We start from the raw sequence: 12863 nt of genomic DNA on the forward strand, positions 1-12863 counted from the left end.
CAACCTGCCAGCACATGTGCACCTGTTGCATAACCCCGGAGCGGCCACACACTCGTTACGTAATCCCCTCATCTCGCTGTGTGTCTGCCTGCCTGCCTGCGTGTGTGAGTGAGTGAGTGTGTCTGTCTGTCTGTCCACTCAGGCCACAGTGCTTCATACACGCACACTTACAGACTACCACAAACACACAGGCACGCTCCACTTACAAAAATAAACACGCATTCACACTCTGACACACTTACATCTGCACGTACACAAACACAGACACATGCAAAGGGGAACACTTGACTCTTATGTCTGTGTCCACCACACACACACACACACACACACACACACACACACACACACACATTTACTCATTTACATTTAAGAGATGGAGAAAGACATAAAAACTTGGGTATGGATATGGGTGGAACACCCACCAACGTAATAACTTCCCACCAACATAATAAACCACTAATGTAATAAAAATCTGCACGTTTTAAACTTACCAACCTAATGACTTCCCACCAACATAATAATTTCCCACCAACGTAATAAACCAATAAGTTTTGCAGGAAGTTATTGCGTTGGTGGATTTACAAAGTTATTACATTAAAGGAATTATCCGGAGTAAAATGCACTTTAGATCAATTTACGGATGATTGGGAGTACATACGTTGAGTTGACATCAAAATCATGTCATTTGGATGTGTTTTGAGAGTTCGATTTTACCGTTTTTAGTCAAAACTCGTTAGCCTGGAAGTGACCAGGGCACGTAATTTTGCCGCTACAAAACGCTATTTTTATACCTCTTCTACAGTTCCAAACAACATTACACTTACATGGTAGTGAGTAGAGGGTCCCTAAAGCCAAACCGAAGTATCCCGAGGTCTTTATGTGGTCGGATAGAGAGTCCAGAATGAATTTCATCAAGCCAGTACCTTTCCGGAAATGTTGCTGCTGCAGCTGGCGTCTTTAGGGGAAAGTCCGTTGGAGTCGATTGCTGAGTGTGGAGTAACACGCTCTGGAAATTCACAATTTCGTTGTCGTTTTTTTTTTTTTTTAAAACATAGTCCAGTATTTCTTCGAAATTGAAATGAAGTTGTATGGACTTTTTTTTTTTTTAAACGGCAACGAAATTGTGAATTTCCAGAGTTTGTTACTCCACACTCGGCAATCGACTCCTATGGACTTTCCCCTAAAGACGCCAGCTTTTTGTAGCGGCGAAATGACTTGCCCTGGTCACTTCCAGGCTAACGAGTTTTGACTAAAAACGGTAAAATCGAACTTTCTCAAAACACATCCGAATGACATGATTTTGATGTCAACTCAACGTATGTACTTCCAATCATCCGTAAATTGATCTAAAGTGCATTTTACTCCGGATGATTCCTATAACTTCCCAACTTAAGTAAAGGTAGACAAGGCTTTATGGTCATGAGATTGAGATTGGTTTAGATGATGACAATCGTTAACAACTATACCCTTACCACTGGTAAAACAGATATCATTTCATTAAATCAGTGAATTATTACATTGGTGGGAAATTAATGTAATAACTTTTTTAACCTTGCCACCAACCTAATAATTTCCCGCAAACGTAATAATTTTTGGTTGATTACATTGGTGGGACATTGTTACGTTGGCAGGATTATTACGTTTAAAACATGCAGATTTTCTATTATGTTGGTGGGAAGTTATTATGTTGGTGGGTGCTACAGTGGATGCTTTTCTACACAACTTAAAAGGCGTTTCATGGACTTTCATGGGGTTTTTATCAAGGAAAACATTTAAAAAAAAAAAAAAATATAAGGATCCAAAATATGTGATAAAGTATGCACACAGATATGACATACACACATCCATCTATGTGTTTATACCTAAGTCCTTACATGTAACACACACAAGCGCACACACACACACACAGAGAGACACACACACAGCTTTGAGCACGCTAATGCCTGTGGTTCAGTCTCTTGGCCCAGTGGATGCTGCTGCAGCTCTCGCATGTCCTTGCAGATGCTGGGCATATTCCACTACTAAGGCCTGTTATCATTTAACACAGTCTCACCTCTCCCAACAACTACTACCTTCAGTAACACATACACTAGACATAATCTAATGCAGTTGCTGGTCACCTTTGCTCACCCTTCTGGACTTAACATGGACTTTTACATCAATTACTCATGCTGTGTGGTATGACCTTCATCTACAGTATAGGGCACTTTAACTAGACCATATTTGCCAATTCTCTAACTACAGTCATTTAGCACTCATTCCTTTTTTGAATATGTGGCTTAAATGTACTGTATACACAATAAATCACTCTGTTGGTTTGGTTGTATCATATTCAGAGATCTGTTGAAAGCCATTCATTCATTGTTCATTTCATTCCATCAGTGTTACCTGGCATGTTTGTGGCTCCTAGCAGTAGAGTCAGGGCTGATGACGTGTTAGACGATTGGGGCCTCAGTGTGGATGTAGTCGACATGCGGCCAGCGGTCAGCGTGCAGAGTTAGTGGAACGGGAGGTCCTGGCCACAGGGGCGTCCAACTTAGGGGAAATGTTCCTCTGTGTCACCCTTACAGAGAAAGAAACAGCCGTGCTAGATGTTGATACGTGTTCAAAGGACAGCTGCCCCGGATCAGGATCTGCAGGATCTGCAAGTATGTCATTTACACACAGACACACACACACACACACACAGAGACACACACATAGACACACAGACACATGCATGCATGTATAAGATGAATTAATAAACCCAAACAGATAGGAATTATGTGGAATAGTAAAAGAAAATCGAGAGCCAAGCTTTAAAGGAGTGTCCGATTAGAATTTTGGAAGTAAAAACAATAAGTATTTATAGTGCAATGCAGAACATTGAAATCCATCCAAAAAGATATGCAATTCCTTTAAAAAAAAACTTTGCTTAGCTTGTCCAATTCCTCGTTCTCCCCTTGTGACCGTCTGGCAGTGCCAGGTTGGCAGAGGGCCCAGACGGCCTCACCAGACTAAAGTCGCCTCACACCAATCAAGCGCAGCAGGATGGCTGCTTTTCAGTTCGCTCCGCAAAGTAGAGGCTTAATCCTCTATTCAACACAAGCATGCCGTTTTGCCTTTGTTGAGAGAGTGATGCATGTCTACATAGTCTACCCCACCCATGATTTTAAACTCCAAGGAGATGGAAAGAAAGCATGTACATTTTTGAAGACTTTTGACAAGGATGTTGTTTGAGTCTGAGACTGGCTGCTTTCATTACCAGTCAACATGTGTGTGTAGCATGTGTTTAAATGTGGTGTGTGGTCACATGTACATATATTATAAGCTTCATGTTGTGTGTGTGTGTGTGTGTGTGTGTGTGTGTGTGTGTGTGGTCACTGAGCAGCGGTGACTGCTCTTTGTTCAGGGGACCTGAGTGCCTACATGGATCACCTGTGCCCCAAGTGTGTGCACACGTGTTGCTGCTCTCGGTCTCTCTCTCTCTCTCTCTCTCTCTCTCTCTCTCTCTCTCTCTCTCTCTCAAACACACACACACCACACTATCTCTCTCACACACACTCTCTCCCCCCAGTCTTGTTCCAGTCCCTCTCCCACACATTCTCTTCTGTCCCTCAGTCTCTCTTATTCTCTCTCCATTTTCCATGCTATCGCTTTTTGCCTCTCCCTGCTCTCAATAGCTGATAGCCCCCCCACCGTCTCATAGAGAGATGCTAGTGTGTTTTCCTTGGGAGGGAGAGCTTTTGTGGGAGAGTGCAGCGCTTTGACCTTCACCACTGAAAGGGCTGTTAAAAAGTAATTGTGCATGTGTGGGTTGTTGCTTGGAAACAGCTTTGTTGTTAGCAACTCCATTTTTCCACTTAATTGCACACACTGTAAATAGCTTTTCTCCGATTTGTTTTAAAATACAAAAAAACAACAACTGGACAACTCTTTCCTGTCCTTCCTCCCCTTTCTTTGTTCAGTGGTCTTTTGAGGTCTCTAGTGACCTTGAATGACCTTTCCTATGTGTGTGACCCCCACAGTGATGTCGTCGGATGAGGAAGGCGATGAGACCGAGCAAATGTGTGATACGCTGATCCGCTGCATCATGACGGTCCTCAACCACGGCCTGCGCAACGGGGGTGGCATCGGAGACATCCTGCGGAAGCCCTCGAAAGAAGTCAGTAGCATCAGCACGACACGCTTCAATTCCATTCACCACACTCATAAATGCAGCAGCAAACGGGGTCTTCCTCAGATCACGTTGCATGCCACAGCCAAGGGTTCTGCACCAGAGATGGAACACAAAATTGAGATGGCAATATCATCACAATATTTCTGCTTGCTGTTATCGAGACACGGACACCAAATATTAAGACGTTTTTTTTGTTGTTTGTTTGTTTGTTTGTGTGTTTGTTTGTTTTAAACATAGGACAGTTCAAAATGTATTTATTTAAATAACCCTTCTGGTCGATCTCTACTCACTGCCTCCCCATGGGAGTTCCTGAGAATTTGATTTCAGCCTGGCGCATTCAAGTTCACTGTCAAATATGTCAGTCTATGATCCTTAATTGTCTATTGTCTGTCTAAGGTATGAGGTATACAATCTTAGATCTATTGTTATACAAATCACTCACCCTAAATTAGGTGAACTGAATAGCCATATTTTCATATTGTAATATGATTTACCATTTCATGTCTAGTGTAGTATGTTGCTGGTGGTCACCATGGTGTGATGACCTCTGGTTGTCCTTGGTCCGTGTGTAGGAGGCTCTGTTTGTGGCGCGTGTGATCTACGACCTACTCTTCTTCTTCATCGTCATCATCATTGTTCTGAACCTCATCTTCGGTGTGATCATCGACACCTTCGCCGACCTGAGGAGCGAGAAGCAACGCAAGGAGGAGATCCTGAAGACCACCTGCTTCATCTGTGGTAAGAGACACACACACACACACACACACACACACACACACACACACACACACGTTTATCTGTTTATCTGTGGTAAGCAGCACTGACCTGGGACCTAGCGCTCTGGCTGAAACATTCTGGGAAACGTGTAATTACTAGTGCTCCTCAAGGTGTACTTAATGGGTGAAATCAACTGCAGAAACATGGTAGAAATGTCATTTTTCTGTTTTCTGAATCTATACTCCAACTCATGCAGTGACTATGAGCTTCATTAGTGGGCCCACAAAAAAGGACAGAAGACTGAGGACGTATGTGCAGGTATTGCTGTGGGTGCAGTTATTGCTGTGCAGATGCTGTAGGTGTGAGCTTCATGTTCACAAAGGTGATCATGTGAACATGAAGTTCACACCTCGGCTGCACAGTGCACACACAGCTTTACTTTACTCTTCAGACCACCACCCAAGACAAGTCCCCGTTGGTGCTGCTTATCAGTGGATGTGCTGTGTGTGAGTGGAGATAGTGTGTGTGTGTGTATAGTAACAGCTGTGAGTGTCTCCTCAAACGTGTGTGTGTATGTACCGCTGTCTGCAGGGCTGGAGCGGGACAAGTTCGACAACAAGACGGTGTCGTTCGAGGAGCACAGCTCGGCGGAGCACAACATGTGGCACTACCTGTACTTCCTGGTGCTGGTGCGCGTCAAGGACCCCACTGAGTACACAGGGCCTGAGAGCTACGTGGCCCAGATGATCAAGGTCAGCAGCACTGCCCACAGCAGCATGCATGGCACACACACACACACACACACACACACACACACACACACACACACACACACACACACACATTACCCGCACATTACCCGCTTCACAATCTGGTCTAGGTGGCCCCACGTTTTGGAATGAAAGTTTACAGTATATACATCTAACAGCATGAAAACATGCAGTAGGCCTGGTGTTGTAGTTCTCCAGGTGCAACATCTCCGTCATACTGCTTAAGGTGCTGGATTCCATTCAGAAGTGTCTGCCCTTGAATAATAAATGCACCTGTGCCAAAAGCAAGGACTCATTTTCACTAACATGGGTGAAAGTCCTTATGGAAAACTAACAGAGAGTATTCTTGTTTATGTAGAGCTGTTCTATTGCTTTTGGTTGGTCTGGGAATAGTTTGTGTGTGTGCGCGTGGGCGTCTGTGCGTGTGTGGCGCGGCGTGTTGTTTGGGCTGAGCTGCGTGTGACGGTATGCTGCTATGTGCCTGAGAGCTCCACTACAGCATTAGCGGTTGATTTGTTTGTGGCGTAGGTCGCTGTCTGTCTAGACTGAAGTGGTGAGCAGTATGTGGACGTGTATATGTGTGCATAAAGTCTGCAAACGCTGATGGAGACAGAGAGAGAGAGGAAGTCCTGAAAGCCTGTATTTAAAAGCATTAGAGATTAAATCATTCCACATCACCCTTTTAAATCCAAGCCTCAGGGGTTGTTAATTGTCACAGTTGTCTCACATACCACTTCTGCCTAAATAGAGTCACATTAGAGAGAGAGAGAGAGAGAGAGAGAGAGAGAGAGACAGACACACACAAGAGAGAGAGACAGACACACAAAGAGAGAGAGACACACAGAGAGAGAGGGTGAGGTGGAGATGGAGAACAAATCATCCAGACGAGCGCCAGTCTGCTCTGCATTGTAATAAGCCCCTGGTGTGGCGTGTGGCATGTGTCTGACCTTTTGTGGGGATCTCATCTTTCTTCTCTCCATTTTCCCACTGTCCCCCCCACCCCACCCCGTGTTCCATCATGGCACTGGAGAGTAACTGGCATCCTTTTCTCTTTTGAGAATGAATGGCGTGAGTGGACATGCGCACACACCTTTCATGGGTGGGATGCTATTGTGGACTGCTGTATACATTAGTGTGTGTGTGTGTGTGTGTGTCACTAATTGGAAATAGAGTAAAAAGATAGTTGTGGGGCTCCACAGATAGCTGGAGGCAGGGAGGCTGCTGGTGGAACACAAGGTGAGGGACCGGGGGGCTGGTGCAGTCTGGTGCTGGGAGGAGCACAGGATGAGAACCTGTCCTCCTTTCCCTGTCCTCTCTCGTCTCGTCCTCTCCTCCCCGGTCCGCTCCGGTCCGGTCCTGTCTGCTCTTGTCTGCCCTTCTCTCCTCCACTCCTCCTCTTCGTCCTCATGTCTTGTCTGTCTCAGAGGCCGAACCTCCCCATCGCTACTCTCCCTTCTGCACAGACACTCGAAAACTTTTCTCAACCTTCAAATCGCTACTCAACCCTCAGCTGCCTCCTCCTCCATCCAGCCTTACTGCAGATACCCTCGCCTCATTTTTTACAAACAAGTGGCTGCAATCAGCAGTCAATTCTCTACATGCCCACTAACGCATCTGACTCAGTAGATACCGCGACTCCTACAACAACCTCTAGGGACTGCTGGAACATCTTTTTCAGCATTCACGCCTCTCTCCGAGTGAAGTTTCCAGACTCCTGACATGCAGCCGTCCTACCACATGCTCGCTGGACCCTATACCTCCACGAGCCTACTTCAGTCCATCAGCCCGACCATCGCTCCAGCTATCACACATGTGATCAATGCCTCGCTAACCTCCGCACATTTCCAACAGCGTTCAAAGTGGCCCGGTAACACCATTACTTAAAGCTTTCTCAACCCTGCTCAAGTCGAGAACTACCGCCCTGTCTCACTACTGCCTTTCCTATCCAAAGGCATTGAACGAAAGCAGTCTCCAAACAGGTCTCTGACTTCCTTTCACAGAACAACCTTCTGGATCCAAATCAGTCTGGGTTCAAAAGCTGCCACTTCACCAAACGGCTCTGCTGTCTGTAACAGAAGCCTTAAAGAAGCCAGGGCGCACCTTCCGTCATCAGTACTCATTCTGCTTGACTTATCGGGCTGCCTTTGGACACGTTAATCATCAGATCTTTCTCTCTATACTCGCTGACATGGGAATCTCGGTTCTGCTCTCTCCTGGTTTGAATCCTACCTCACAGGACGCCGTTTAACATTATCATGGCTTGGTCAGCTATCCGCACCTCACCATCTCACCACAGGGGTCCCCCAGGCTCAGTGCTGGGCCCCCCTCCTCTTTGCTATCTACACCACCTCCTTGGGACAGATTATCCGTTCGCACGGCTTCTCATACCACTGCTATGCAGACGACACACAGCTCTATCTGTCCTTTCCACCTGATCGACCCCTGGTTTCAGCACGGATCTCAGATTGCCTTTCAGACATAGCTACATGGATGAAGGCACACCACCTCCAGCTGAACCTCTCAAAGACTGAACTGCTGGTCATCCCAGCTAAACCTACCATACACCACTTACATCAACATCAAATTTGACTCCCTGTCTGTTTCACCGACCAGGACTGTAAGAAATCTAGGAGTTGTTCTCGACAACCAACTAAACTTTCAGATCATGTTGCCTCAGTCGCCGGTCATGCCGCCAAGCCGCGACTCTACAACATAATGGAAAATCAGGACTTACTTGACTCAAGATGCTACCCAACTTCTGGTTCAGGCAATAGTCATCTCACGACTCGACTACTGCAATGCCCTCCTGACAGGTCTCCCAGCCTGCGCAGTGAAACCACTTCAGATGATCCAGAACGCCGGGCGCCGGGCCTGGTCTACAACCAACCCAAAAGGGCACATGTTACCCCGCTGCTCATCCAGCTACACTGGCTACCTATGGCGGCCGCGATCAAATTCAAGTCTCTAACGCTTGCCTACAAAGTAGTCTCCGGTTCTGCTCCCACCTACTTGAATGCCCTCATACAGACTTACACTACCTCCAGACCGCTGCGCCCTCTGATCGAATCCACGTCTAGCTCTACCACGGGCATGCGCTCAAGCCAATCCAAACTTTTTCTCATCTGTTGTTCCTCGTTGGTGGAACACACTGCCAGTTCCTACAAGGGCAGGGACATCCTTTTCCACTTTCAAAAACTCCTGAAGACCCAGCTCTTTAGAGAACATCTACTCATAGCAACACTTACAACAAGTCTTACTGATCCTAGCACTCACCAGCCGTTTTTAAACTGACAAGTAACTGCTAAAAACAGCACTCACCGACGCACTTATTCTACTGTACTCTAATGTTTTTTTGAAACTGTCCTAAAATTGTGAGAATTGTTCTAAAACTTACTGTTTACCATGTTGTTAGTCGCTTTGGTTAAAAAGCGTCAGCCAAATGTAATGTAATGTAATGTAATGTAATGTAATGTCTGCAGATGTTGGGTTTTGGTGAATTACTCAGAGGCTAAAAGTGCAAACGTGCTGTTTGCAGCTCTTCATAGTAGTCGGCTCTCACCCTCATTCTGAAACTTGATGTTGGAAGCCCTGGCAACGAATCAGTCGGTCAGATGACTCCTGAAGTGATCCAGGCTGACTCTGAATCAGCACTCTGGCAGTGTTCAGGATTCTCACCAGATCCCTCCGACTCACAGTCACCTGTGTTGTGCACACTGGATGCATGCTATACCGCCTTTAACAGGACTAGTGCGGTAATGCTGGTTATCTAGAGATATAGTGTATGTGTGTGTGTCTGGTAATTATACAGAAACATGACTCACTGGGGATGCTTTGTGTACGCACTCATACATTCAGAATATATACACACACACACACACACACACACACACACACACACACACACACACACACACAAAGTGGAGAGCTAGCAGGTACTGCTGCCGCAACCACAGCAGTGTTATGTAACCCATCTCAAGTGGCCTGCTAATAGCTCAGCCCTGCCTCGCACGTGCTCTTCTGTCCCCCTGTACACACACACACACACACACACACACACACACACACACACACACACACACACACACACACACACACACTCACCCCTGCCCAGTCGCTCATTATCTCACAGTGAGTCAGGCATCTCCTAGGCAACACAGTCGTCACGCACTGTTGGCGGTAACAGGAGTGAGAGACTGAGGAGGGAGGGTGAGAGAGAGAGAGTGTGTGATAGAGGGACAGAGAGAGAGAGAGATGGAAAGTAAGAAAGCGAAAAACAAGGGGGCCTCCAGGCTTGTGATTCTCCGGGTGGGGTCAGAGATCACGGATTCCCAGCGGGACCGGCTACGGGTCGTCGGTAGCCCAGGGTCCCATGGCAGGCGAAGCGGTGCATCCTGGGAAGCCCTTCCTTTCTCCTCGACTCAGACCCGGCGCTCGGCCGAACCTGGCCACCTTCATCACGCTGATTACAGCAATCACGCTGCTATTTCCAGCCCTCATTTGTCTCTGCCGGCCGCGCTGCAGCCACTCCAATGCGTTCTCTCCGGACGGAAAGACTTGCTGCAGCACGTGATGTGCAAGACAGAGAGGGAAGAGAGAAAGAGGGGGAAAGAGAGAGAGACTGAGGGAGATGGAGAGATGCATTAATAGTGGATCCGATAACAAGTTTGCTGGATGTTTGAACAGGGCCTTTAGGCCAGCCATAGTCCAGTCATGGCTCATTAGCGTGAGTGGACTCTGCTCAGGTTGCTGTGCTAACGTGTCCAGACTCGGCGGGGCGGAGGTCCACACCCTGCGTTTCCTCTTTAGTTGCTTTGAGATAAGCCATGGGGAAATGAGCTCTTTTCACTTTAGACGTAGCGTCACGTCTAGATGACTGATATGCTGCCGTCTCGTGCTGACATGTTCTCACCTCGTGTGTTCTCACATTTCAGCTGAAGCAATCACCTGGCAACAGGATCACTTTAGTATTCCGAGCATCAGTCAGCGTGCATCAGCTGTATTGTTTGGAGATGTAAGCTATGTGTTCTTGTCAAGTCACGTTTATTTGCATGGTACATGGCAAGAAATAGACCCAATGTTCTCTACAAACTCCTATATTTTGTGGATAAAAATCTGAGCAATTTCAGTGTCATAGTCATAGCCAATGTAATAAGGACTTTTTCGTGAGACTTGTATTCTTGTAAACACACTCTTTTATTTTAATCATGCAATGATTTGCTTTGCTGAATACAGCCCCAAACCTTATAGAGACAGTTCCATAAGGAGAAGTTGTTTTTTGACCTGGTTGACCTGTTGAATAACACAAACAGAGTAATTGTATGCAATGCTTGTTTATCATGACTTTTGGTGCCATTTGGCAACTATCAATTACATTCAGTAGATGTTTATTTATATGACACTCTGCTGATATCACATGATGGTGGTGGTGGTGGTGTATTGTGCTGCTTTACTGGTAGTTCTGGAGCTATTTTAAAAAAAACATGCACACATTCCTCAGTCTCTCTGCTGTCGGCCACTCTCAGAGCCACTCAGTGGGACCTCAGGAAGCCTCAGCACATCAGCATTAGGAAGCACTGCTGCTGAAGAGGGGACGGAGACGGGGGCTGTATTTACCTGGATTACCGCAAACTCACTACCTGTCTATATACTGCCTGTGTCAATTATTGAGAAATGGGGATAAACAGTCGTTTGTCTAGAATGATGATGAAGTTATGTGATTTTTGGAACTAGCTCAAGTAAAAATGGTAGTGTTGAGTAATAATCCATGAGTATGTGTACTGTGTGTTTATTTAAGACATATTTACATTTACATTATATACATGTTTCACTGTGAATCATTTCACCTGGAGCTAAAACTGTCCAATCTCCTTGCGTGTTTTTGCACAGTAAAGAATCGTCATTTGTTGCCTTAACACTTGATACATGGCAAGCCATTTGACTTCCTGCACTAATGTACCGAGACAGATACCTCTGAAGTCTCTGTGACTGCCCCCCTTCCAACCAAATAATTGGCTAATGAACTCTGGATTATGAATTGAATACTAACGTGATTGGTCAGAAGTGCCTTTGATAGGGACCCAACCACTCCCAGACTTCCATGTGCTCCTTTGTGTGTGTGTGAGGGGTGCTGTGTGGCCCTACTTTCCTGTGCGGTTGCCAGAGTGAGTGTGAGTGAGGCAGAAAGGGGCCTGTTGTTTTTGGAGTCGCTGTGGCACCACCCTTCCCACCCTCTCTGGCCTGCCACCCTGCAGCCCAGCACAAATACCCCAGTCTGAGTCCTGGAGCCGTCGCAACACTCGTCTGTCCTCACGTAATCATCTCTCTCTCTCTCTCTCTCTCTCTCTCTTCTCTCTCTCTCTCAGTTCCAGGGAAAATAATACTTCCAGTATCATTTTCTAGTGTGGATGTGGCATTTTGCAGTAAAGACAAAGGGGGTGTGTGTGTGTGTGTGTGTGTGTGTCTTGTTTCCTCCTTACGTAAGTGTAGGCTGGGGGAAAAACACCCTTTTCCTACCTCCGGAGCTCCTGCACACCCCGGTCCTCCCCACAGACACACACACACACACACACTCACACGCGGGAGCCGCCGGTGCGCGCTGCTGTGCTCTGCTGCTGTGCTCTGCTGTGGTGGTGCTGAGCCAGAGCGGCGGCTCCCAGCTCCGTTACATAACCGTCACCTCCCGCAGACCGGCCTGATCACTCCACTACAGCTCGCTCGGCCTTATCTCTCACACACACACACACACACACACACACACACACACCTACTGAACGGGACAAACACCATCACGTGCGTACACTCACATGCACTCATTCACGCGCATGTAGTCACACACAAGCATTATCTTAGACATGTACAGTACACTTAATTAAAAACAGGAACAGCCTGCCTGCACACACATACATACAAACATTCTGCACACACACACACACACACACACACACACACACACACACACACACACACACACGCCTAATCTCATTCACCAAACTTACGTCATTACACACACACATACACACACAAACATCCTACACAAACACACACACACACACAGACTTTCTATGAAATACCTGTACAAGTACACGCACACACACACACACACACCCTCAGTAAATATCGGGTTACAGGCCTGATCCCACAGAGTGAATAATTCATTGGGACACGTGTCTGCTCCGCTCTGTGTGATTAATCTGTTTGTTTATGTGTCATGGCCCCAG

General features: G+C 46.6%; 1 protein-coding gene across 2 annotated transcripts in view; it reads left to right on the forward strand.

The window, feature by feature from the left end:
- Positions 1–12863, forward strand: part of LOC125303185 (inositol 1,4,5-trisphosphate receptor type 2-like) — a 36033-nt gene that overhangs the window by 18387 nt on the left and 4783 nt on the right. Inside the window, exons 14-17 of one of the 2 annotated variants that reach the window (XM_048256759.1) lie at positions 2571–2648; positions 4008–4144; positions 4732–4897; positions 5468–5628. In XM_048256759.1, the coding sequence (XP_048112716.1) occupies positions 2571–2648; positions 4008–4144; positions 4732–4897; positions 5468–5628 (542 nt within the window). The remainder of the gene's footprint in view (positions 1–2570; positions 2649–4007; positions 4145–4731; positions 4898–5467; positions 5629–12863) is intronic. The other variant, XM_048256760.1, reaches the window with a different exon arrangement.

The sequence above is a fragment of the Alosa alosa genome, chromosome 11 (assembly GCF_017589495.1).
Source record: "Alosa alosa isolate M-15738 ecotype Scorff River chromosome 11, AALO_Geno_1.1, whole genome shotgun sequence".
NCBI classification, from domain to species: Eukaryota; Metazoa; Chordata; class Actinopteri; order Clupeiformes; family Clupeidae; genus Alosa; species Alosa alosa.